The 27693-nt window shown below is 45.3% G+C and overlaps 1 protein-coding gene across 4 annotated transcripts; it reads right to left on the reverse strand.

Annotated features, from left to right (window-relative positions):
• On the reverse strand, nt 1-27445 carry kmt2e (lysine (K)-specific methyltransferase 2E). Of its 4 annotated transcripts, none has more exons than XM_063905400.1 (25): nt 27123-27445; nt 18233-18417; nt 13556-13667; nt 12719-12948; nt 12472-12611; nt 11648-11829; nt 11510-11548; nt 11208-11408; nt 10986-11116; nt 10712-10829; nt 10516-10625; nt 10178-10430; nt 9113-9211; nt 6631-6702; nt 5843-6028; nt 5247-5573; nt 4720-5037; nt 4186-4336; nt 3868-4094; nt 3726-3782; nt 3030-3578; nt 2474-2739; nt 2233-2312; nt 1834-1913; nt 1-1737 (listed from the first exon to the last, which is right to left on the reverse strand). In XM_063905400.1, the coding sequence occupies exons 2-25, from the start codon at nt 18301-18303 to the stop codon at nt 712-714; spliced, it is 5025 nt and encodes a 1674-aa protein (XP_063761470.1). In that variant the 5' UTR covers nt 18304-18417; nt 27123-27445; the 3' UTR covers nt 1-711. The 4 variants fall into 4 exon arrangements, with proteins under 4 accessions (XP_063761470.1, XP_063761469.1, XP_063761468.1 ...); XM_063905399.1 differs by having other exon boundaries at nt 13556-13670; XM_063905398.1 differs by having other exon boundaries at nt 11627-11829; nt 13556-13670.
• Between the last annotated feature and the right edge of the window lie 248 nt (nt 27446-27693).

Raw genomic sequence — 27693 nt, forward strand, 5'->3', positions numbered from 1 at the left:
CACACACACACACACACACACACACACACACACACACACACACACACACACACACACACACACACACACACACACACACACACACACACACTTCCGGGTTGGTGACGCAGGCTACCAGTAACGGGTCTTTTCTGAATCTGCAGCAGTGAACAGATACTCGTTGTTAGACAGAGGAATAAAAAAAATAATTGTGTTTTTTTTCTCTATACAAAAAGCTTTCTCTTTGCTATAATGAGCCACTAGATAAAAACAAATAAATGGTGAAGGGAGCCGACAATAGACGAGAGAGAAGAGGAAGTAAAGGAATAACTGACAAAGGAGGAAGAGGAGGAGGGAGAGGAGAAGGAAGAGGGGGTTATAGGCTGGAATGTCCATTGATAAACAAAGTGCGGAGCCTTACAACAGGGGTCCAAACAAGACACAGAACAGAGTTTTCCTCTCCATCACAGGAAGGATATATAAAAACAAACGGAGGCCAGAGAGAGGGCGATGAGCACCGGGGAAGATCGTCCATCTTCATTTTTATACAGTTTGTTGTGAAGATTATTTCTTATCCTTTTTTCTACAATGTTCCGTCCTTTTTGTTTTTTTAAAAAGTAACCTTTTATCTCACAATCAGCTGTTTTTCCACTGGCCACGTGTTCAGGTACATAGAAAACATATCTACAGCTTATAATACATGCCCCTCTCAGGCAGAGTTCTCTGGGGCAGTCAGTGCCACCCCGTGCTCAGATACCCCGAGCTGTGGAAGGGGGTCGAGGACGCAGGAGCTCCACGAGTCCCAGAAGGCATCTGGGAGGCAGGGACCTGGGCCTGACCTTGTTGAGTCTGTTGGGGAGGAGGAGGGGGAGGTGGAGGCAGTCCTGTCTGCTGAAGGGATGGGGGGTACGCAGATGGGGGCACTGATGGGTTGGCGGCGGCACCCGGGTGCAACAACAAAGCTCCTAAGTTCTGAAAGTGGTGCGGCTGCATCGAGGGGTTGGTCGAGGGTGCGGGGGGAGGTGGAGGAGGGGGTGGGGGAGGGGTGAGGGATAGCAGGGTGCTGCCAGTGGTGGGCTGCTGCTGCTGGGAAGTCTGCCCCTGCGGAGGTGGAGGTGGGGGAGGTGCAGCGGTCAGCATGAGCTGCTGGATGGGAGGAGGCTGCATGTTGACGTGCAGCAGGGTAGGGCCGGGCATCGGGTGCGGGGGTGGAGGGGGAGGAGGCGGGGGAGTGGCTGAGCTCTGATAGTGCACGCTGTGAGGGATAGTCTGCATCAGGGGCTGCGAGCCAGAGGGGTAAGGGGCTGTGACGGCAGGTTTAAACCCGGGGAAAGGTACGGCAGCTGAGGGGCTCTGAGTGGGGAAATATGCCGTGGAGGTGGAGGGTGCTGGTGGAGGAGGGGGAGGTGGTGGGGGAGCAGTCTGCGAGTTGTACTGGGGGAAAGGAGCAAGGCCAGTCTGAGCCTGTTGCGGGGGCTGGCTCTGAGGCTGAGCGGGGAACAGCGCCCTCTGGCTGCGGTAGGGAGAGCCCTGAGGCTGAGGCTTGGGAGAGTGGAGTAGGGAGGGTCCGGGGTAGTGGACAGGGGAGGAGGGTAACGGGGTTGGATGCAGCTTGGTCGGGGTTAAAGGAGCTGGCTTCGTGGCCGCAGGCTTGCTTGGGGTCTGGCTGGTCGGATTTGGCGTCCGGGGCTGACCGTCGGCGTCTTCCTCCTTCGCTGTGCGGCTGGTAGTCTGGGCGAGAGGTCCAGGGGAGCAGGGCTGTGAGGGGGGGGACAGAGAGAGAGAGAGGAGGTCATACGGTGTAAATAACTATCTGAGAGGAGTCAGAAATCCATGTGGGTAATGTTGACCTACTGTGTGTGTGGGAGTCTGCTGAAGGCTTGGAGATGGGCATTCTCTAAGTGCAGGTGTGTCTCCACCTTCTGTCTCACCATCTGCACAGAATGGAAGCATTGTTATACAAACAACTAAAAAGTTGAAGTAAAAACACACCTCCTAATAACTCCACATGTCGGGACATTTGGCAAACTATTCCTTCTGGTTCCAGTGTTTATGCTGAGCTTAGCTGTAACGAGGCTCTGTGATCCATATCACTCCTGGGTTTAAATTGCTATTATTTTTTCTAGCGAACCCCAGGTTGAGAACCACTGATTTAAAAAGACAAATTTGAGAGTGGTGTCCATTGTCATCCTATTCTTAACAAAAAGCATTACGATGCAGAATGTCAAACTTCAGAATATTGAGTTTCCTCACCTGTGTCTTTGTCTTTGCTGAGCAGCAGAGCTCGGTGGTAGCTGCGCTCTCTGGCCTGCTCTACAGAAGTGGACGACGTCCTTAAAAAACAACATCAATATTGGGATGATCAAAATCTAACTACTTGTAGTGCCTATAAATAATAGTACAATAAATAATAAAGATACTACCCTGAATTCATAAGCTGACCAACATTAAGAACCCTGTGTTACTTCATTTGAAGTAGAAGTATTTTACATACCACTGTCCTTCTCCTTCCTGCTCTCCTTTCTCTCCCGGTGTCTCTGCCTCCTCACTTGTCTGGGGTTCTTTTACAGTGGAGGTGATGGTGTTGCAGGGAGGAGTTGGTGCAGGTGGTGGGGGAGGAGGTTCACTGGCAATCTCTTGTGCAACAGGGAAGGCTTCCACGGTCAAAGGTAGCATGGTGGAAACAGGAGAGCCGCACTCTGTCTTGGAGCCGCTGCGACGAGCTTCCCGCTGACGCTTCCTGTATTCCAGCAGGGAAACCTGGGCAGAACAAGAGGCAAAACGTCATAAGACAAAGAGCATGGGTTACGATCAACCAGTAGAGGGCAGCATTTGGAGAGTTACTGAGAGTGTGCATGCATATCTTAAATCCATGTGAAGAAACAGAGCCCCTCATATTCATATGGCCTCATGTACTGCATGTGTGTTTATTCCTGATTTTCAATGAAACTAACCAACCAGAAAGAATGCAGTGATTGCAGCCCCAGCTATCCTTAAGAGCTAAAAAGGCTGCTGAGGGAGTTGGTTAAAAGTAACTCAGTGCAGCTCACCTTTTTCTTCTGTGGGGGGTTCTGAGATGACCCTCCTGCCTCACCAGAGCCGTCCCCATTCAGCGAGCGCGAGAAGCCTAGAACGCTTCCCTCCTCCATGCAGGGATAAAAGAGCGGCCCCTGGCCTTCACTGAAGGGTGTCTGAGCGACAACCAATGAGCCAGTTGCTGCCACGGCGGCCCCTGCTGCAGCCCCAGCTGTAGCCTCGGGCCTGAAAAGAGTTACCAGAGGCTCCAGGGTGTGAGAGGGGGTGAGGTCCCTTAAGTTCGAGTTGACTGGAGAGAAGTTCAGGCCAGCTGGTCCAGTCGTGACTCTCTCTGGGCTTTTTATCCAGCCAGGAAAAGAGGAAGCACATGTTTCTGCAGATGAGGAAGCCTCACTGCTGCCCTCGGCAACCACACCATCGGCCCTGTCCTCTCCACAGTCTACAGGCTCAGCAGCAGGAGGCTGGGGGCTCTCAGGTACTGACACCTTGGTTTCTGCCGGGAGTCCGTCTGTACTAGGAGTCCTGGCGGAGGGAGAGGAGACCAACGAAGGAGGACGATCGGCCTAGGGGAGGGGGGAGGAAAAATGTCAGGACGGACACAATGAAGGAATCGAAAGACATCAAACGTTGGAAATACTAATGAAATTCAATCCACAAACATTGAACCTTAAGGATGGTGAAAAAAATAAACCCTTTGTTGCGTCACTCACCTCTTGCACACTGGGTTTCCGGCTGACCTCGGGGGAGCTTTCCACTGAAGAATCACTCTGTGTGACGAGAGAAAACTTCAGTCTTCATATTTCGATCATCAAACACACGAGACCTCAGAGAGGTTTCCTCAGAGAGCCTTACCTCCTGAAGAACATTAAGTGTCTGTGTTGGGGTGCTGGGCAGGGGCTCTGTACTCGGCTCCTCTGTTCGGGGACGCGGTGGGGTAGCCAGTAAGATGGGGGTGGCGGGTGTCTCCGGTTGGTCTGCCCTGGTGGGCGTGGCACAAGGGGAGCCGTAGGGCGTCGAGCTCTCGGACATGCAGGCGTCTAATGGACTCAACCGCCGCTTTTTCAAAGGAGTCGGCAGCTCTGTAGGGAGAAATGCAGAGGTTAATTCAACATTCAATCAAGTTACATTTTCAATGGCATCAAAAAGCTAGACTTAGAGCTGGCTTCATACCCGGCAGCAAGCAGGTGCCATTGTAAGGTAGGGGACTGTCAGAGTCTCCGTTAATGGGGGGGCTGAGAGGACCCTCACAGGGCATGAGGAGACTGGGCCGTCTGGCCGGGCTGGGGGAGCCCTCCTCCTCTAGAGCCTGCTTCAGCCATCGCTGTAAGAAGAGTGCAGTTCAGGTGAGAAAATATTACAGCAGCACATTAATAAGCCTCTGTATGAGAGGTGGTTAAAGAGATGATTTAGAGAGGCTGGAGTTTGGGGGAAATTCACTGCTCAAAAAGTTATGAATGCCTTACGACAGACCTTTTTTATTTTATGTGGTATGTCTGAAGTTGTATCAAAAAGCATAAAAGCAGAGAAACTAAGTGAGAGGTAGATCTAGCTGCAGACTGAGAGGGACATTTCCTCACATGTATTCCTCATGTTACAGATTCATCGTGACAAAGCTGATGATCAAAGGACAGGTCCATAAGACTTCCTAAAAGTGGCCAGATTACATTTTTCAGAGCCAAATATTTCTCAATCCGTGTTCTGTACCTTCTTGCAGGAGCCCGTGGTTGGCGGTGTTTCGGGCAGTTCCCTGGAACGCCGTCTCCCGGTGGGGACTCCGGGAGTGGTGGGGCTGCGGTTCGCCAGGAACGGGGACGAGAAGCGGACATAGTGTTTGGGCGTGCTGTAGACCTGCGGAGAGCACGCCATGCCGGGCAGGGCGTTGAGCTGCGTTGCGAGTACTTCAGGGTCGCTGCTTATTCTCAGCGGTCTCTCAGGGGCCGGCTCTGGGGTCCGTGCACCACACTCCTGCTGCTGCTGCTGCTGCTGCTGCTGCTTCTCTCCCACCCACTCACTCACAAAGTGCTGGAGAAAGAAAATGTTTTAAATAATTTGATCAGCTGTTTTGTTTCCCATAAATGTAATGCGTTTGACATGATGTCCATATTATCCAAAACAAATAAACGATTGTTCTGTTTTCTTTGGTTCATAGTAATTCAATTTAATAAACACGGTAAAATATAAGACAAAACAAAAGAGTCATAGCTCGTGCAGAATTGGAGCCATGGCTGTACCTTTTTAGTTTTGAAGTTCTTGCTCCCATTGCGGTTTCTGTCGGGTGCCGGTGAGCTGCTGTGAGGAGGGCTGCTGTCCGGAGCTTCGGCTGGAAGGGTCTCTGGCTCCGGTGCAGACGGCATCTCTCCTTCCATGGGTTCGTTTGACAGCGGCTCCAAAGACTCGGTTGGAGAGCCAGGAGCCAGGTCCGAACAGGTGCTGATGGTGCGAGTTCGCCGGCGCTGCTGGCCGATGTGTGTTCGGTTCCTTGAGAAACTTTTCCTGTTCCTGGAGCTTTTGACCTTGGCTGGCTTCAACCCTGGCTCCTCTTTCACCTCCAGAAGCGGCTATGAGAAAGACAAGAGTATTTATATTGATTCAAATAATGCAAACGTTAGATAAATCTATGACCTGAAGTTGAAAAGCTGATTTGCCTTCTCTCAAAGTTATAGTTTTTTACTCTCTAAAAGAAAAATTGTAAAAGTCGTACATAGATGTAGGAGACTGAAAGATTGCTTAAGAAAGAATAAAAAAAGGGACCAGATTTCTGCAGTCTGTTGCTAAAGTATTCAACAGAACTCTTAACAGGAGGGTTTTTGTGTCTCCATGTTCTCACCTGCATGAAAGCTGGAGAATCTGCCATCTCCGGTGTGGCGGGAGGCTCCTCCTTGATGTCACTGCGACCCCCGAGCTCCGGCTTGACGGTGCCGATTCTCTCCAGGGCCTGCTCTCTGCGTTTCTCTCTCTTCTCCATTCGGGCAAAGGCTTGCAGGATGGCCTCCATCTTCCTCTCTTCTCGTGTCTGCAGAGACATAGGCGTGGGGTTCAGAGGAGGGTAAGAGGAAGCATACACATTAATCCATGAAGTTCTACTTTCCCACAGAGACCCAGAGGTAGCGAACACACGCTGCACAGCAAAAGTTGGTCTAGCTGTGCAGCGTGCTGAGTGAAAGAAGGTCACCCCTTGCTTTCACAACACGAAAAACAAAAAGGAAAGAAGTCCAGGCAGGAGCAACAGGAAAATAAATGAATGTAGTCCAACTATGAAACTTTTCTGAATCTTAACGGACATAGCGCTTAACATTTAACAATGACAAACCAGGATGTTGCATGTCTAATGTGCTCCTATATGCATGTTTGTGCAACAAATAAGCCCACCTCTACCTCCACCAAAAAAACCCCAAACAAACAAGGAGCTCCATCTCCAGTCAGCACACCCCTAAAAGATATTTGGACCAGAAAACATACTGAAAAGACATATTCCTGAGAGTTCAGGCTGAAGACAAGTTTCTGTAAAAACGTGACAGTTAGTACGCTTGTTAAGTCAGTCACCTCGGGAGATTTGGGGGTGGGGAGGCTGGTAGATGGGTGGAGAAGAGTTGGCTATGAATGGTTCAAGTTTACCTCCTTGTGTTTCAGTCCTATCCAGCTGGCAGCCGCCCCGACAGGGAGATGGGACTGCTCCGCTGGGTTGGCCTGAATGTTCAATAAAAAACAGCCCAGTTTAGAAGAGACACGTCCCCCCTAAACAAGGCTTAGCAAACACTGGACAGGGCTAGACTTATGCTCCCTCATCTTCTGGTGGTACACAATAGGCCTGTGACAGGAACTGTAGGTACTGGACTTATTCTACAGAGAATACAGGTAGCTATATGGGGGTTCTCAGGAATGCATGCATGAAACCCCAACACTGCCAAGTGTCTTAACTTATTCCTCTTGCATCTATAAAAAGGGTTTTCTCAAATAGCTAATGGTTTTCTTGTATTGCTGTTCACGCCTGCAGCAGCAACCTCCGGGTTTTTACATCCTTAAAACAACCTCTTTATTTGATATAATACAGAACAAGCATGGTAAGTACACTGTAAACTGTGCGGCTGTCTGAAGAAATTTGACAATCATGAGGGAAATATGAAAAAAAAAAAACGGGTCATGGTCCAGAACCGTTGCCTGAATCGCACTCTGGGACACGTCCTATTTGAAGCGTTGGAGACAAACACACTTGCGGATACATTTTAGCTCCAAAGTCTCACAATTCATCTGATGTTACGACCCACCAATCAATCAGAAAATATGCTGGTTCTTATACAGTCTAGAAAAGAAGAACAACAAACACGTGCATATGGGACTCTGGCAAAAACAAAAATTGGCCAAAGGTTGTTTGTTGTTTTGCTGCAAAGAAACACCACCACACGTGCACCAATCACCTAAAACAACAGGCGTTGGAGCAGTGGTCAGCACGGTCGACTCTCTGCAGACTCACATTGCGTTGGAACCTACGAACCTTGGGCCTTTCTGTGCATTCTGCTGTTCCCCCTGTGTGGGTCCCTCCATGTGACCTGGTTTCCTCCCAGTCCAAGGAGAGGAAAATGTGGTTAACTGGTCAATCTTCTTAAAATTTTGTCAAAATTATAGGTTTTCCGATAATTTAGAGTATTTGAAAACACTTTCAGTACTAATTTCTGCACCTCCCACACCAGTAGCAGTTGAGCTTTCTCTTCTCTCCAACACATGGCTTCCTTTCACACTTGCTCAAATGCTAAGCAAATCCGACAAACATGCCATCTTTAATGAGCTAACACCATAACAAAAGTGGCAAACTATTATTTTCCACCAGAGCATTGAGACGAGGGATGAAAACAGCACTGTGAGAGAGGAGTGACGGCTTTGTGGGCACTGCAACGGTTTGTTTTTATTGCTAAATGTTAATAAATTATCATGATGTTGATATTTTTCTTAAATGATCACAATTTTCATTTTGGCCATAAGCCAGCCTTGCGTCACAGGCAAACTATGAAAACTTTTCAAACAATGGAGGCTTCTGTTAAGGTAGACTCAATATCATGCCAGCTCACTACCACCTTATCTCCCCCGCACCTTGTTGCGGAATAGATTTATAACACCCACATGCATAATCCGCGCTTTATGATCGTCAGTTTGTGATTGCACACTTCTCTGATCCAGCGACAGAGCTTTCTCCTAGGCCACATTCCATAGTTACCAGCCTATTGGATCTCCCAAAGTCAATATGGCCCTGGCAACAAGGCTCTACCCTCTGCAGCCCCTCCCCTCCCCCTCTCCCTCTCTCTTCGACTATCTATCCCTCTTTGGCCGATTAGCAGAACTGTATGTTGGCCAAAGATGAGTCAGCACTTTACACCTTGGGTCCACTGTGTGAAATGAAGCTGACTGCGGGGTAATTTACAGAGTGTGTGTGTGTGTGTGTGTGTGTGTGTGTGTGTGGGTAGTGCTCGCCTGTGTGTATGTGTGTTTGATCCTATCTCTCAGGGACATAAGGTTGTTTGGCAGGGAGAAACACTGGTTGAACGAGTAATTGGCCCATTCCAAAACTTCCAAGCTGCAAAAAAGGTGAGAGTCGAGCAGTGCTCCAACTACTAATGAACCCTGGGGGCCAGTTTCAGTTTGCATGACGACACAACATACTGGTTTGTTTCCACTGACAGGAGATGGCATGGTAAAAAAAGCGTGTGACACTAGAGGCACATTCATTTCCCAATGTGCATGAGAAAAAAAAAACAACAAATGCAAAAAGTGAATGGCAGACCAGCTTAAAGCCTCAGTGCTGTGAAGAAGACAGGGCAAAGCTGCAGAAGGGAGGAAAAACAAAACAAATAGGACTGAGGAAAACAACAGGGCATTGAACGAGGCGTGAGCACTAGCAGCAGATAAGTGATGAAGACGAGGGGAGTTTAATGGAAGGGAGGTAGAGGACAGCTGCTCCTATAGGAGCCCCATCTCCCACAGCAGAAACACAGTACCGTCCACACCCAAAGCAGCAGGGGACAGGCTTATTTTTATTCAACTCTTTCTGCTAGGTGTCATGGCAACAAAACAAAAAAGTTGTAGCCCCCTAGCATGGCACACTTACCATTTTCCTCCTCCTGTCTGCAATCTGCTCCTCTGATTCCATCTCTACTTCATTGCTAACGGAGGTTTTGTCTTCTAGATCCTCATATAACTCAGGATCCTGTAAGAGGAGGGGAGAGGGGGGCATGGCGCTTTATCATGGCTGTTCAGTCAGTCTGGCTACAGACTAGAGGGAGACAGGTTAGAGTGAAGGAAGGAGAGGGGGGTTGGGGTGAGGAAGGGGGGTAGGGGCTAACCTGGAATATATGGTTGAAGTAAATGGTTGTTTTTGGGGTCAGTCTGTGCATAAACACATGCTGAACATTTGGCTTTGGTCTTATCATGTTAATAATTAATGGTTAATTAATCTATAACACATCTTAGCAACTGTTCCACTGTGAGCTCACTCCATGCTGTACCTGCACCCTCTTCCAGAACACACCTAGTAGCAGCTAACATAATATTTATAGGTATATGTAAAATACAGTGTTTCTCAGTTGGGACATCTCCTTATAGCTGTGACAACTTCTGGATGTCTAAACCACAGTCTCATATCTGGTTAAGCTATCTGACAAATACACAAAAACACCTTGAGTTATGACACCCCTGCTGAAATAAACCAATCTGTAACAATTTGGCTTGGTCAAGGGGAAATTCCTTTTCTGGAAGTGGGACAGACGAGGTTTCCTGTTGCTGTTAACACATCCAAGAGAAACGCCATTCTCTGAGTGTGTTGCACAAAAGGGTCATACACTGCAACACATCTCTGCCAGACAAGTGGCATAAAGGTGTCTTGTGCAATGAATCTGAACTATGTAGTAAAAGTAATTAGTTGGTGGGGGCAGAGGTGAATGAATAAAGGGACAATGAGAAAAGAGGGAACTAAAGAGGATGTAGAGGGACTAACAATGGAAAACATGCAAATAACATTCAACAAGGACCAAACTAAATGACATGCATGGACCACAAGGGCCAATGTATATAAACAATAAATATGCCTTCCTAACATTTAACATGTAAGCAGTCGAGTGTTAAAGGATGATGTTGGGTGTGTTCAGTGTGATGCTCTTAAAAAGTGCAATCTTGCCTGGTTGTTGGAGATGGAGAGGCGGAGAGGAGAGAGTTTCCTCTGTTTGCCGTCACATACGCTCTTGCTCTTCCCCTCGCCGTCCAAACCCATGTTCTGGTTCTGGCCCAAGTCGTCCCGGACAGTCTCTCTGTCCTTGCGACTCCCTCGGCGCCGGCCTCCAGAGCCAAGGTTCTCTGTGGGCTCTAGGTTGTGCTTGAGCACCGGGCACTCCTGGTTCCCCTTCACACAGGCACAGTCTACCTTGTATTTACTATGAGAGAAAAGAAAAAGGTTACATGGTTTAATTTCACCATGGTTCTGCATGCTACTTCCCAAGGTTTATTCTTATAGCTCACCAGTTGCAATAGTCGTAATCAAAACCAATGGTGATCTCTGTGCCTTTGATGATAGGCTTCAACGAGTAGATGTATAAATGCAGCATCCCATCCTCAATGACGTGCCGCACCTGGGGGACGTTGAAAAGACATTATAAATAAGAGTGATGTCACTATGCATAAGGGCTCAGTTCTTTAGAATAATTAGTTTACTTACTTCAGAATTGGGGGAGCAAGAGCGACGGATGAAGCGCGCCTCATTGCCGAAGCTGCGAGCGTCCACACACATCTCCAGTCCATCAAATTTAGAATAAAACAAAACAAAGGGGTATGGCCTAAAAAGAGAAAAATACATGGACGTTACATCAAAGCACAAGTCCCCATCGCCCTTAATACTGGTTCATGTGTTGGACACGCATCAAATATTATAGCAGTATTCTATTAACACTCTTCAAGCAGAAACCCTTGTGGTAAGTGACAAGCCTCCTGACCTCTTGAAGAAGTATCCGTTGGCCTCAAACTGCTGCCGAAGCATGAACTTTCCCCTGTACTCGATGATGAGGGAGTCTGGGGCCAAGTCTCGCACCGCCTTGAGGATTTTCTTGTTTTTCTGAATTTGACTCTGTAACAGAGGGACGGTCAAACATGAGTCTCCAAATTATTTTAGGGGGGGGGTCTGGGTTTTGGACATATAAACTGTAAACAGTGTATACCTCCACAGGCGGTTTGAAAGAGGCGGGGTGCGTGTTGTATGCCAGGCTCTTGCCGTCGCCTTGCTCTTTAACACGCAGAAGGTCCTGGACGTCCTCACTGTACTGATTGCTGCTGGCCTCCTCGTAGCGCTCCATCCACGTCTTGATCTTGTTCTCCCACAGAGACGGGTGCTCTGTCGGCTCCTGCTCTGGAGCTGCCCCCTGACAAGAAACAAAAACAGTTGTTGTTGGTACACACATCACCAGTTTTGACAGAAGACAACAGCAATCCCTACAGTGAGGGGTTTAATCTGTGAGGTTACCTTTACTCTGGAGGACTTTCTGGATCCTTCTCTGAAGGCCTGTCAGAGGTAAAGGAATTTAATGTAAACTGAGATTCAAGAATATAATTCATAATGTGCTTTAAATGGGTTCATTACCAATTCATAGTCGAATCTGACCTTTTTAGCTCGGGCAGAGGAAGCTGGAGGCTCTTTGTCGCCACTCTTTTTGCGTTTCTTATCAGTCTGCCTATTGCCAAGGCGCCCAGTGGTGAGGGTGATGGTGGTAGGTGTGTGTTGGAAGGTGGAGTAGAGCTCTAGGGGCACTTCATCTCCACTCTCTGTAGCACTGGTGTCCCCATCTGAATGAGCAAATACGAGTTATTAGGAGAGAGAGCTGAGTACAAAGCTAGAGCTGCTGCAGGAGTTTGCTTCTTGTCCAGCAGGTGTCAGTGTGTCCCAGTCTCAGGCTGAACTGCAGGGGGAGGACAATGCATCCTGACATCACCTATAACCTGCTCACTCACTGACAATCGTGCCATTAACAGCACCAGGGAGGCGCATTAAAGCAGAAGTAAAAGGTGTATCTAATAGCTCTTAAAGTAAAACATCTAAAGCCTCATAACTTTGGGGTTTGTACAGAATCTAGAGAATACCATTCAGCCAGTTTCACCAACAAAAACACAGTTTACAGAGATGATTCTCAGAGTGGTGAGCAAATTGTGATTTTATGTGTGATCTTTTGAATAAAACTGAAATGTTGAAAGTCAAGCATGTTATGTATTATATTCAAATTAAAGCATATTCCTAATCTTGAATAAAACACAGATTCTTTGGACAGTTTGCCAAACCTTTAAAACTTTGTATCCACATTGCCAGTTGCAGTGACGGACGCAGCTCTGAAAAAACAGCCTACTTTTAACTAAATGTAACCAAACTTTGTGTCAATACACAAATAAAGTGAAGACTCGGGCCTTTATATCCATCTGTGCGAGTTTGCTTACCAGACAAACATTCCCGTTTCCTGGTCTGCAGCAGGATGGCCCTCTCTCTGTCCAGGTGTCGTGGTTGACAGCGTTCACACAGGTAGGTCTCAGGAATGTTCTGCCTGTCGATGCCCATGCAGTCTATATGCTGCCATGCACTAAAAATGTAAAGCAAAACAAAGATTAAATCAATGGGGAGGACAAGTGAGGGCCACAGGAGGGACATATGTCTGAATCATATTCAGATCTTGATCTCGTATCTTACCTGCACTTGTCACAGCAGATCATGTAGCCATCATCGTGGGTGAAGCCACAGATGCAGCGGGTGATGTCAGCCCCGTAGCTGCCATCCTCTGAGGTGCTGAGTGTGGTGCCCCTGGATGCTTCGTCCTGGCCCCCTGGAACAAACAACCCCCCCTCTCCTTGTCGGATCAACATGGAGGGGGGAGGGGAGGCCGGTGGAGTGGGTGGGGGCCGCGCCCCATAGTTATGGTCCTGATGGAAGGAGGGAAGATGAAGTGTCTTGAGATATAGGTGAGAGACAGTTTAGAATATGGTGTTCCAATAGTATCACCTGCTGATTCCCAGGAATATGGGAAAGGAAAACTATTTCATGTTGGACGACAGACTAGTTTATCTTTTTTCATTCATATTTACAAACAGTTAAAAAAAACACATCACAAATTCTTAACGTTGAATCGTCAATAAATGGGTTAAAATAACAATTCAAACCAAAAATATGACATTTGCTTTAAAGCGGTCACATCACATATGTTTTTTCTACAGTTAATTTGTAGGCAAGAGGATTCGTTAAGGGGATAAAATGAAGTGTACAATTATTGTTATTACTACAACTTTGCATTTTTAAGTTCATAATAATAAAAAAAGGATTTCTTTATTCATTTGTATTTTAACTAAGTATTCCTCTTGTGTGTTTGACATTCTGTTTCATATGGAAAAAAAGCAGGGCAATAAACTGTTGTGTTATCTTTTGAAATAAGGCTTCACAATGAAATCATTTGAAGCGACCGTTGGAGAGATATTATAGGCTCAAGGTGTATAGGTCATTTGTGACATGGTGAAGAGCAGTGTGTGTACTCACAGCGTAAGGCAGGCCAATGTAACTGTGGGAATGGTGAGAGCTGCTGCTGTAGATCTGGTGTGGGTAGCTGGACTTTTCCACAACCACAGGGCTGGCCTCCACCGATTCTGGTCTGCTGAGCAGTAACACAAACAAAGAGGGCACATTACTGTACACTGAAAAACTCAGATAACAAGGTTACACAGAGTAATTGTTTCCCTCCAACAGTGTGAGGAAGTGTGTGTGCGTCAGTATGCTGCGCAGGGAGGCAGTGTAGCTACTGCTGGAGACACAGAAATAAAGTGGGGAGAATATGGATGCATGCCTCAAACAGTAACACTGTCAGGGGGCCTGGGGCAGCCGGCCAGTGCACACCAAGTGGGGAGAAGTACGTTCACTCAAATAATTGACTTATGTTCAAGTTTAATGTATACATAACTTAAGTATTTCCATACCATGCTACTGTTTAATTCTTCGGTATTCCATTAAATGGGTTGATATTGTATATTTTTCTACGTGTCACATTGTTAGATAAACAGCTATAGATTCTGGATACTAGATTTGACGAACATGTCCTCTTCTAAAATGGTTTCAAGTAAATAACCTTAAGAGGTAAAACAATATGTTCCTTATTAAAAGCAAAGATAAGAGTGTAGAGAAAAAAGACACATGCTCTCTTTTGCCATGCATTACAATATTTCTGATAAAAAAAAGGGACTGTTTTCAACATGGTTAGTACTAAGAGTTATTTTGAGTTTGTGTTAAGTACACTGTCCCAACAGTTTCACTTAATTAGGAATTTGAATGCAGGGATATTCAGGTAATTTCTGAATATTTCTTGTATGCCTGACAACTTGTACCAATACTACATGTTAAAGTTATTTGTGGTCCATCCGTTGAATACCCATATACAAAAAACAGCCATTTCAAATTTGCTGTCTCAGACTCACACAAAACAAAGAACACACAACCATCACACCAAACCAGTAGATCCACTTTCCACAGGATCACAATGCAGTTGAGGAGTAAGCCTGTTTGGCCGTTTCAGACCCAACCCACCCTTATTATGACACCATTTTAATATTCTTCAGTTGGCTCTAGAGGAAGAGGGAAGTGGAACTGGCAAAAATGGATGGCATGAGACTACAAACTCTGACATGAGGGAATAAAAAGGGAAGAGCGGGAAACACTACAGGACAAGTACGATGCAAGGAGTTTAAAGGCAAGGTGCATTAGCTCTTCATGTGGCTGTCAGACATTCACATTTGTTAATGGCTCTAGAATGTGAAATATCCTTTTGTTCTCCTCGTTTCACAGTATTCACCAGAAAACAGTTCTACGGTCGGAAACCAAGGAGTGTAGGTAAACGTAACAGCTGTTAAGCTGTTTACCTCTATCACTAAATAGTAAAAGTGCACCTTACAGCAACAAACTCTATCAGGGATATTAAGTTTCCATCAACACGGCAAAAAACATGAAGAAAAGCGTACTCAGCACACTGGACAGCCCTAGGTATACGGGGTAAGTTAGGTACAAAAGACTAACTGACTACAGCAACTCTGAGCCATACACAAGTACAGAAGCTTGGAGATACTAAGTATGGAGCTGAAGCAATTATAAATGATACAGGTGAAATATTAAATTAAAGTCCTATGGTAAAGTGGTGATACGATACCTGCGTTAGCCCTTCGCAGCCCTATCGCCCTTGCTGCATGCTGTAGGAGCAATGTGCAACACTTCCTGTGTGCGTTGCCGCTCAAGTATTCACTGTCAAAGTGAAAACGTAAGTGCATGCATGAGGTCTGGAGGCGGATCCAGGGGAAAGGTGTGTGAGTTTATACGAGCTTTTGTGCATGTGTGCGCAACAGATTAACTGCCAAACAGAAGAATCTAAACTGTTTAAGAGTGAGGAAAGAGCCTGGCTGAAAAGATAGAGGGATCGTTTAAAAATCATACTGGCTACAGTAGGCTCACTAACTTTTCACTATCAATGATTAACCCGATCAAAGTCTACATTTTATAATACATGGATTTAATTGAGGCATGTATCATTAACTACTATTTATAAAGTTATTTTATGCACTCCTTCCATCGGACCTAGCAGTGAATCTGTGAATGAGGCACTGACAGAAACTCATGCAGAACGCAAAACAAGTGAGCCTGTTCAGTAAGAAGGAAGTGAGCGTGTGTGTGTGTGTGTGTGTGTGTGTGTGTGTGTGTGTGTGTGTGTGTGTGTCTCTGAAGGGTTTGTATCATTCATGTCTCTACTCATGGGAAGTGTAAAGGAAGGCCTAGGGAGTACACGTAAGTAGGAGTGTGGCAGACATACAGGTAGTCATGATCAGACTTGAAGAGGAACAGCTGAGGCATTGCATCATGATGCAAAAGAAAAGGTGAAGGGTAAGAGAAAGGAGGGAGAATTTTTGGGTCTTAAAATTAAGAGTTAAAATTAAGGTGTGCAGCTAGATATCAGGTCTGCACTTAATGAGGAAGATACGCCATAGTGAAGCTGGGTTACATAGCAACGATATCACTTGCAAAAATAAACAGATATTAATATGTTTCAGTTCCGCCTTGCTGCTACTTCCTAATCAGGGGTAAAATACAACTCATTGCTTGCTGAATTAGAAATACAAAGGAAATGAATTCCTACTTTTTTTATTGTACCAATTTAGTTAAACACAAAAAGGGACCAATACAAATAAAATGCTTGTTACATTTTAAAGTGAAGTTTCCTAAAGGTTTCTCTTGACTGCAACATTGAAAGGTTTCTCAATGCCTTTATTGTTAAAGTTGACATTATGAGGAAAATGAAAAATAACTACATATTGCAGTCCTACAAGGTATGCAATATTAATTGCTGGTACACGTCAAAGAGTATCTAACAACAAACCAATATCACTAAAAAAACGCAAACACCCGCTCAGAGAGGCTGAGGAGGAAGAGTGTACGAGTGTTGAGAAAAGGAGAGATCAACAGCAGGAGAGAAAAAGAGCAGCGCTGAAACAGCCAGAGGCAACGCCTTCGCTCCTAAAGAGCTCCCACTCGCTGCCATGGCAACACTACGTTCTCCTCCGTGTGCGCGCACGGCGAGCTGTGTGTGTCACCGCAGACACATACACACTGCATTAGCCAACAGCTGGCCACGCTGCTGCAGACTTCAGGGGACTGTGGAAGGGACGTGATGTTTTGCTGGTGAGTAACCGGCCCTGCTACTCTAGACTCGGCTGGCACGCTAACAATTCTCCTGAGACGTGTGTGTGTCCAGCTCGCTCCGTCCCTCTGGCCTGCATGGGTCCTGCTCAGCAGCAGGTGGAAACCCCCCTTCAAGCTTGTTATTTGCTTCTGAAAAAAACTGCAGCAGGCGATCGGACGCAGAGCTTGGGCAGACAAAGAGTGAGCGAGAGTCAGGGCTTACTCTTACCCCCGGTGGCAGCAGAGCTCCGTGGAGCAGAGGAGGGGGGCAGGGGGACGCGGAGGGACCATTTAAGACCCCATGTCTATGTGAGGGCCAGCTGTCACTCAGGCCAGGGACCATGGCAACGGGCCCTGCGCACTGCGGAGGGAGGGGGGGGCGAGGAGCAGATACCATGGCAACACAAGCGGTCTCCGCAACAGCTCTGATAAAGGCCGAGGGGAGGGCTCTCTCTCTGTTAAAGAGACAGGAACCCCTCGACAAGTTGATGACGTGTGTTATTCTTTAGTCATACGAGAACCTCTCGCTTCAATTATCTGACCAAAAAAAAAGTCACGGCAATGTCCTTGACAAGACTATAGGAAACAGAGAGGAGGGGCATTAGGAGGCTTGTTGCCATGGCTCCAAGCACCATTTGTGGTTCACTGACTCAATACTGCATACATGTGCAAACATCAAGCTAAAGCATTAGTAAGGATCAAAATGAGGTTGTCTGCTTGGTATGCAGGCCATGGCACAAAGGAGATCTGCAGAATATCCAGCTCTAAATGATAACATTTTATTGTTCAAGATCGTGTTCCTCCATGTCCCTCTAAGTTCAAGTCAGTGTATATTCAAATAGATTCATTTTTAGATATTAATAAAACTAAAAAGAAGGAAATGTGCATATTTTAGGGGCTAAAAATAGCATTTTCTGCCATTTTGCAAGCAACATTACCTGAACACATAATGGATTTGAAATAGTTGCTCATTTTCTTACTGCAGCTCCAGCACCCATGGTCTGTTTTCTGATTACTTGTGTCCACCTCATCCTGTGTTATACACTGTCGGTGGGGATAGATCTACATTTTGACTTACTGTCAGTGATAAGCTAGTGTTGAGCGCAAGTATAATCAATGGCATGGCTGAACTATCCATTAGAGCAGAAACTAAGCACTGAACTGCCCATTCCTTTCCCATAACTTTGTAAATGTAGGACAGGAAATGTATGTGGATAAACAGAATTTGAATGAAACCATAGCTGCTTTAGTCATTAGAGAGCGCATGTTGGGTATATACAGGAGAGAGGGAGACACATGTCATCATATTACATCTGCTAAGAGTGTCAGATACATGTGTGCAGCCAGACCATAGAGGGGTAAGACATGAGAGCAGTGGTAATGAAATTGAAAATGATCTTCTGGCAAACACCAAAGATGGTATGCAAGAATGAATAAGGGCAGAGGATGAGGAAGTGAGGGGGAAAGAAGGTGTGAAACGTGAAGGCTTGGTGCGTTACTCACTCTGAGCCTGCAGCCATGTCCAGGTATGAGGTGTCTGCTGTGTCCACCCCTACTGGGATGACTATGCTCATGACGTTCTCTGCTGATCAGTTCTTGTCCTACTGAGTCCAGAGAATGGGAGTCCAAAACACTGAGGCATGCCAGCCACAGCAGTCATTGCAGACATCTAAGTGCATCCACAAGGCCTGAGAATTTGAGGAGGAGAAAAAAAAGAATCAGTTTGTTTTGCATAGAAAGCATTATTGCTGGCAATAATTGATGAGCAGTTTGTCAATGTGTAATTTCTTCCATTGTGAAAAAAAGCCATTGTAAGCTGCATTATCTAGCCAACATGAAATTACAAATCATACTGAAAAACCGGGTATTTCCAGCATGTCAATGCATTAGTCATACTTTCAGACCAATAACGGTATTTGACAGGGAATTGAACTGCAGGAATTTCCCCTCTTACAAAAGTTATTGACTTGAGAAGCGAGAGTATACAGTATCGTAAGGTGAAGCCTGAGCTGCCGCTGTAAAGCGACCTCTAAACACTATCGGCCAGGAACGCAGAAGGCTGCACTGTAAGAAAGCTCCCACAAAGGGGAGCAAGAGAACACAGAGCGGCCAGCCGCCATGAAAGGAGGGAGGAAAAACGCAGCAACACACAGAGGCCATTTTTCCCCCCTTCAACTTTAGAGATCTGCTTCATTCTTAGCCCTAACACATATTATTCCAAATAAAATATACAAAGAAATCTTTAAAGCATTGCATTGCAGCTTGCTTTTTCAGCTCAAGCTATTAACATTGAAAACAATGTTGTGAGAGAAAGTCATCAATAATAGAACACATTAGGGGTCAGCGATGAATGTAGTGTTCCTTTTTTCCCCAAGTAAGAGCTTGGTTGGACTAATAACTTATACACTAGCTATTGATGGGAATATTAAGCCATGTATTTGTGTCTGATGGGAAACCATACAGGAGCATATGTGTCAGTGTGCCTGCCCCTGATACAGAGAGCTCTGTTGATAAGCGGGATTAATGGGAGGGACAGATGCCGAGACAAAATAGTATGGAGGTCACACCTCCGCCTGTTGGTGCACACTAGGGCCAAACAAAGGCTCAGATCATGGCTCGGGAAGTAGATGGAAGAGGGGTTTTAAAGCTGGGATGTGTGTCATGTATTCGGTAGGGACATACTCCACACACTTGGCAAGCAATAACACACCATCACACCAAGAACCTGTCTCCACACGCAAAGCATCTGCCTATTCTTGCCTAGCCAATTCCTCTGCAGACACACATGTCTCTCTCCAGGAAACTTTGATTTCATGATCATGTTAGCTGTCAGAGAAAGTCACAGTTCGCATGTGAGAAACACACAACAAAAGATTCCCTAAATGGTAAAAAAAGTGAGCTGTGTGAATCATTTCAGACACTAATTCAACCAAATGCACTATATAAGCCAGCAGGAGAGGCTCACAGACATGACAGCTGTCAGCTCCAGGCCTAATTAATAGCGGGAAAAAGACCCCTTGTGTTTCTGTGTGTTTGCCAGAGAGACTGATGGGATCACCCTACACATTCTTGTCTGATTCTGTGCAGTGACTGGGCTTTATAACAACAGGCAGAGGTATCATTTCATGATGGGAGCTGATGTAATCAGAACATTTTCTTTCAACAAGGAAAGGCCTGTCTGACAAACACTGAAATGATGGACTCCCCTTCCTTTGTATTATCTTAGAAGCCCCGTGCTTTTTAGATCTGGTAAATAGCTTTCCTCTGATACAGCCTGTTAGTCTCCACTTCATCCATGGAATCCTTCTGTCACAACTAAGGAATGCACCCAAACTCATGTTAACCCACCCCCCCCGCCCCACCCTACCCCCCCCACACACACACACACGAGCTGTCCGCAAACATACATGCACTGCAATGCAGCTAGACACAGTCAAGACTGACAAAAGACGGGTGGAAAAAGAAAAACAAGTACAGGACAGCAGCATTCCTGACTAAATCTGAGCAGCGCTGTGACTGTCTCTGCCTGCTCCTCCTACTTCCTCTAGCAGAGACGTCTATCACCCTGCAGAAGCGCAGCCAAAGAAAAGAAGAAAAAAAAAATACCACCCCCCTTCCTGTGCCCAGTCACCCCGCCCAGCCGGATTTCTCTCCCTCCTCTGTGCATTTCCTAAATAAACCTGAGACTGTATTGCAGAGCGAAGGGAAAGGGGAGTGTCGCAGATGCAGTTCCTAATTACAAGGAGCCCAGGAGAGTCCATTTAAAGCCACCTTTGGCAAAATCCAAAGCTGCTATGAGAACACATAAGAAGCAAGGGGTGGGGAAAACGGGGAACCTGCATAGGGGAGGGTGAGTGGGAGAGGGACATGGAAAGACATGTTGCAAAAGTGGACAAAGTTAAGTTGGCAGCACGTCTCTTTTCTATAAAACTGTTCTCCTTTCATTTACTCTGAGCACATTTCCTCCCGCTGTATGGAGCTCTGGAAATCATCTACAGCCCCTCCATTTCAGAGGGCAGCGGGGTGGGGGAGGTGTACATGGGGTCTGTCTGACAGTGACGCTACACAGCCTAGACCCTGGATGGACTCTGGGTGGCAGAGTGGAGCACACAGCGTAGCCCAGTCTCTCCCTTCTCCTCCTTCCCTCCCTCAGCACGGGGACACAGTCACGTCATTGTGTGGGGAATAACTATCCTTTTAAGACAGAACTGCACTAAAAGGCAGAGGGAAAATCCACATAACCACACTGAAAAACTGTGCCGCTACAGACAACAGCTTTCCTCTCTCCTCGGTTTATTACCACTACTCTGTATGTGTAAGTGATTTCATTGTTGGTTTCAACAGCCAAGTCACAGATTATGTTTTCCGATAAGGAGGAGGAGCAACTGAAAAATGAGGGATTCCAACTGAATCCCACAGCCCCCCTTTCTCCGAGCTGATGTGACTTCACACCGTCCTAGTAGCCGGCTGCAATGACTCAGCTCAAACATACAAACTCATACAAATACAGTTCTGTACACAGGATACATGACCCAGATGGAATGTGGCCCTGGCCCTCTTTTTCACCATACCCACAGTGGGACCCATTGCATCTGCCCTGTCCTTCATGAATCAGTGTGCCCATGGCTGCCTGTACTCCCTCTGCACTGGAAGCACTGAAGGTGAAGTCATACATCAATACAGCAGGGGATATGGATGTGAGCGTCCACCCAAGATATTTGTGTGGCCACAAAAGGAACTGTGCAGTTGAGAGTGAAAGCCAATACTCGCATATTTAGGAGTCAGATGATGAGAAGACAGCAGTCTTGCAGTTTCCTTTAACTAGCAACTAGTTAAGAAGGAGAAGAGCCAGCCGTGCAGCAGGCTAATTAAACAACAAAGTGACAACATTTAGGAGGTTTTAACTCCTTCTTTACATGATCATTTCACTGAGCCTGCAACTTAAAAGAGAATCACAACATGCTGCCACATGTTTTATCTGCATGTATTTATATGTTTGTGATGTGGTGAGATGTAGTCCTAATACAACATCCCAAGGACAGGAAAAATGCATAACCAAATCCTCTGTGCTCAGTTCAAACAACCAGGACTGGTTGAGCTGTCAGTAGGAACAGGATCTGGCAGCAATGATGGGGCAGCCCTCCTGGAGTCGGAGTAATGTCTGTTCGGGAGAACCCCCGGGGCATGATCTCTACATCTCCCTCTTGCTTACAGAGTATCACAGCCAGGCTCTGTGTGGTCTAGAGTGAATTCCTTTAACATCTGCAAATTACATAGGTATACGATATTACAATGCGACTGAACTTGTGAAGGCCGATATGATAAGTCTCTTGATCTCTCATCAGGGCACACACACATATGCAGCTGTAATCTAATTACAGCATTGGGAGAATGTAATGCGCAGCTAAATGTAAGCTGTACATGTGCATGTGTGTAAGGACAAGATGGGTTGAGGCAACTCAGGATCTCCATAGCAAAAGAACAGTAAGACCACTCAGGTCCCAATACAACAATGTTCAAGGATCAATTTCACGCCTGGACTGCAATGCCGTTACATCACCAACATTGATGACACATCTCTTTATTCTGCCTTGTGCTACAAGCTATGAATGCTATTGTAACACAGGAACAGGAACAGGAAGGATGTTAGGGAGGTGTAGGGGAGCTGAAGGCACCTGTCAAGGAGGCAGCTTGCTAGTTTAAAGAAGGATCTGTGACAGCCCAGCTAGCAGCACAAAAACAGGTCACCTGAGCCCTGCTTCCCTTCCCAGCTGGGATACCACATGACTGGTTTTGGCCCTAGAGCCAGGTCGTTTGTTACTGGGTCGCTCAGGGTCTTGGTACCACACAAGTGAGCTCACTAGAGACCAGGCCACAGCCCAGCAGCTTAACCCCATATGGCGAGGTGTGTATCTGCAGAGACGCACACACAATTTACCTGCACAGAGGTGTTACTGTTTCAGGGATGAGGGTTTATTGTCTAGAGACTGGGAAGAGAGCAATAACAAGGGGAGCAACTCCAAGTACAAAGAGAGTGAGCTGTGGAGTCTGTGGCTTTCCTCTGCCCTATCAATATGTCAATACACTAATAGACATCCTGTGCACATGCTTGACTTGTTTATTGTCTCCCTTAGATGAGCAGACTGAAAAAATTAAATAGTTCTGTGCTAGCTCTTTCGATTAATGTGCGTATCTGTGTAGGGGTAAGGCTGAGAGGAAAGGTGTGTCATCAGGGACTGCTATGAGTCCCTGCTGCCCGTCAGAGTGCCCTGTCCCTATGGCAGAGGGGAAGTGGCAGCTCAACTCCTGTCACTGTCTCTGTCAACAAGGCGAGCAAACACTGCTCAAGGCAACCAGGCACACATATAGACAGTCAGGTATTTAACGCTTACCACTTTAATATCATGTACAGGGTTCATGCAGATTAAAGTTACAAACCTTACGAGGTACATAAAACCAGAGGTTCTCAGACATTAAATGCCTCTGTTGAATTGTACCTATAAATGTGATTGCTAAAACTTATTTACACAGATTATACAGAATCCCTTTATACCCAACTATTGTTGTTTTGTTAAATTTGACCAGTTAGTATTAACTTTGACTGTATGTTTCGACCATATTATTGGATGTTAACAAGGAGACACCAAATAAATATGCCAATAGTAGAATTTTGGAAACGTTCAAGACTTTATAGAAACCCTGCATGTCGACAAAAGGGAAAAAGAAGTGAGTATCAGAGCAGAGACCTCTGCTCCTTTACAGGGAAGAACAGGATGGCTGGGGATTTGTGTATTATGTAGCAGACACTGATTAAGGGCCCTTCAGTCATTTAGCAGTAATAAATCCTGCACATAAGAGAAGACCTGTTGGCACTTACTATTGTGTAAACCATATCCACAGCAGCTGAACTTAATTTCAACTTTACAAAGACCTTCAATGGATAGAAGCTACAGAGATCATCCATGTGCTTAGTAATGTTTATGATACGAAAAATAGAAAGTGACTTAAAACTAAATCTTTTGTCTGCATATTTTACAGCGGATTGATTGCAGTGGTTTAGAGGCATCTGTCTTGCATTAATCCTGCTACTGACAGGCTTTAGTTAAATAAGCACTTTTGTATGCAACAGTAGTCTTACACGATTGGCAACATTATAGCAACTTCACCTGACAGTTAAACCACGCTTTTTCAGTCATGTAAATCATATAGAAGTTGTTGATGGTTTTAACTACAATATACATATTTGATATTCAATGTGCAAACAGAAGCAACCAGGAAGAGAAAAGATAAAAACACTACTTGGCATAAGCCATGAACAGACATTTCAGCTGAAAATTGCCAAAGTTTGTCCTACAGGGTGACATGGAGGAAAGGACAGCTGAGCCATGGCAGGGCTTTGTGAAAACCCACAGGCTTGCTACCCTGGAAACTAGCTATGATTTTGTTCCATCAAAATGAATATAATAATGATTTTAATAAAGTGATAGTAGATGGCAAAATAATTGAAATGGATTTCTCGACCAAAGCATTAAAAACAATACTCAATACATTTTTAATATTTCCTATTATTTTGGATTGTGCCGAGGCGATATGCAAGATGAGTATCTGATGTGAGGAAGGCAATGTTTTTGATCGACTGTTGTGGCTATTAAGTAGGTAACGTTTAATGGTAGGCTATAATAGTACTGCTTTTTATAATGTCTTATAAATTGATCATGTTTGTTTAGGTTGAGTCTAGAGCTAAAGAAAATTATATATTCAACTGATTTCCATTGTATTCGTGACAATAACTACCACCATCAATGTTTAACTACAAGGGTAATTAAACATTAAAATGTAAATTGCAATATTAACCCCTCATTACTATCTAGGTAACATCCAACCGTTTCAATAAAATTAGTGAATTCCTATCACACCATAGGGCATTCATGACAATCAATACATACAAAAGGTTATTTGTATGCAACTTAATGCTGTACAGAAGCATTAATGTTCTCTTAAAGATATGTTACAGCACCTGTGTCTTGTTTTTTAGGATAATAAACGTCATGACCATCATCCAGCATTACAACACTAACACAAGCAATAGCATAAGCCGTGACGCATGTTACAGGGATACTATGTTATTCGTTATGGGAATAAGGCACAACGGCATCAGCAGTTGTCACTTTGACAAGTCAACGAGCGCAGTATTATCGATGTAGGATCAAGAGGTGTCGTCGTTATTGTTGTTTAAACCCTACTGAAATAAAAAGCATGTGTTGTGTAGTTGCTTCTCAGTTAGTGTGTTGGCGCTGCAGTCAGTCCTGCCGATAGGGGTGTGGAGGCTACAACGTTGCTATTATGTTTCCACAACACCCTGGTGCTGTCGCCATTTTCGTAGCGCTTTTCTCAGGACGGCGAGACAATCGTGTGGCCAGGGGAGCCTCGCCATGGGAGGAAAATCCCCAAGAATGCATTCAATCGCCTCTTTCATACACTCTACCTTAAGTATCACCCTGTCGGTACAGTTTCTGTGTTGTTACCATTAGGGTTTTTTGTGAATTCGTCGACAGAGAAGCCAGTAAGCTAATCGGCTAGCAATTACCTCTATGGCCTCTGGAAATGTAGCAGGCTACATGTAATGGCATTCGGAGTAGCGAAACAATCGGAGCACAACCCGCATTTATTTTACTTTAACAATTATACAGAGCGAAAGAAACAGCGTTCAACACAAAATAACCTGGAATGCCTGTAAGTTTTGAGCCGCTAATAACAGGCCACACCGACCGGTTGTGTATCGTACAAAGCTAGCGATAATGCACAGGGGCTAACGACATAATGCGTAGAGGGCTAAAGTTAGCAAAGTAGGCTAGTGTCGACACGAAAGAAGTGGATTATTTTTCTGCTCGTCACAGACAGGAAAGAGCGACAACTTCAGCGTTGACAGATAACTGCTTTGGGCAAAATTGACCCGAGTGTACATGAATACGTTAGTTAGTTTCAGGTCGCATGAAGCAATTGCGACACTATAGTTCATGGCATGGCTAGGGGTTGCCATTCGAGATGGAGTTACAAATTGTATGACTGGGGTGAGATGCCCAAATGTAACACCCCCTCCCCCACGCTTGCAGAATTTGAACCCAATACACACAGAATCTAAATTAAGTGATCTTAAAATGGACTTTTTAGCCCAATTACAACCTAACAAGTGTTCATTTCTTGTTTGACATTGGGTCTATTATCGATTACATCTCGTCATAAGTACAATTCCATATAAACTCTGTTGCCTATGAGATTACTGCGCAATGTAGCTAGACATTTAAGCTATTTTAACAGCTGGTTTTGCATTCAGTCCACTAAGATATATTATATTTGTTTACATGCATGTAAAAGCTCATTGTTCTCTGGCTTTGAACAGTGGCATTGTATGAAATTACGCTGAACGGAAATAATGTCCCGTGCTCTGGTTAAGCAGGGTGGGAGTAACCACGACAAATTCAAGTTGGTAACTAATTGTAAATGTACTGTTTTTATGCCGGGTGACAAGGTTGCAGATACTATAATCAAGTAACGGAGTCAAAAAAGAAGTTGAGCGTTTGCTGTCAGCTGCAAGGACATTGGACTTAAATTAACGGGTTTAGAAATAAAGCGGGTAACATTTTATTAAGAGGTCACATTATTTACACTAAAATGGTAGAAACCGTGCGCAATATGATCCGCAGTGTCTTTGGTCAAACTAAACACCGACCGTGTCGCCTCCTGGTTCTAGTCAAAGTGTGAATAATAATATTGTGTCGTATTTTTAAGGGCAAGTTCACTGCTGGCAATGTAAACTGTTGTTGACCGAGACTGTATGCTGTAGCAAAGACGTTACACGTTAGGCTATGGTACAGCCATTAATCTAATTGCAGCGTCTTCGTCTAACGTTACCCATACGTTAATGTGTATTCGGTGTATTTCTGGCAAATTACTAGATACAGCAATACGACGTGTACATAATATTTACCCGATACATTTGTATGACGTTTGTGTATCGCCACACTTTCCAATAGGAGTCAATGCACTGCTCGGTCTGTGTCAAGCTAATTTGAGCTAGTAGCATGCGCTAGTTAGCAAGAGGTCTCCTGGCGTAACGCTTGCCAACTTGCTACTTTCATTAAAAACCTTCGTCAATTAGTAAGCCGTTTTAGATTGTTTATCAAGGCAAACGTAAAAAGGAAAGTACAAAACACATACAGACCCTGAACTAACAGTGTTGCTCAGCTAGCTTGCAGGCTAAACTCAGCTGATACTACAACTACGTTAGCCAGCACCAGCATGATGAGCCTAGCCAGCTAACTAAAGCCAACAATAGCCTTCCAGGTCGGATTTGTGCTCACCCTACAACTACTACTTATAGGACTTTACTTACCGTTTTATGTCCACTCTGGATGATCTGAATAGCGAATAAGGGGACCTGGGTAAGACCCCCGTCGCTTTCCACACAGCTTCCACAACCAAAACAATACTTCTGTCCACACACTGCGGATCCCTAGCAAAGCTTTAAAATGTTTGTATATAAACTTGTCGTCTAAAGAGTTTTTTGCTGTGAAAAATCCCTGGCTTTCTTGTTCTACGATGTTTCCCAAATATGATTAGAAATAAATTCAAAACCGTTAAAACTGCACCCTAGTCATCCGCGACTTTTAGAAATTAGATCCCCTCAAACCAGTCTCTTTTCCCTTTGCAAAAATGGCGGCCCTGCCAGGACTGCCGAGACTCCGCCTCCCCCACGAGCCCCCCTCCCTGCCCATCACTAAACCCGGGCTCCGCCTCCACATACTGCGGGGTTACCCTTCCAATTTCACAGGGGCAACGTGACCGTGCACTATGCGCGTACACTACTGTGATTCCTCAAGACTGCTATTTCTGTCTCTGGATTTACATTGTGCCGCACTCTTTAGAAAACACTTGTCAAAACGACAAGAACGTTAATGATTATA

Source organism: Eleginops maclovinus, chromosome 17, assembly GCF_036324505.1.
Source record: "Eleginops maclovinus isolate JMC-PN-2008 ecotype Puerto Natales chromosome 17, JC_Emac_rtc_rv5, whole genome shotgun sequence".
NCBI classification, from domain to species: domain Eukaryota; kingdom Metazoa; phylum Chordata; class Actinopteri; order Perciformes; family Eleginopidae; genus Eleginops; species Eleginops maclovinus.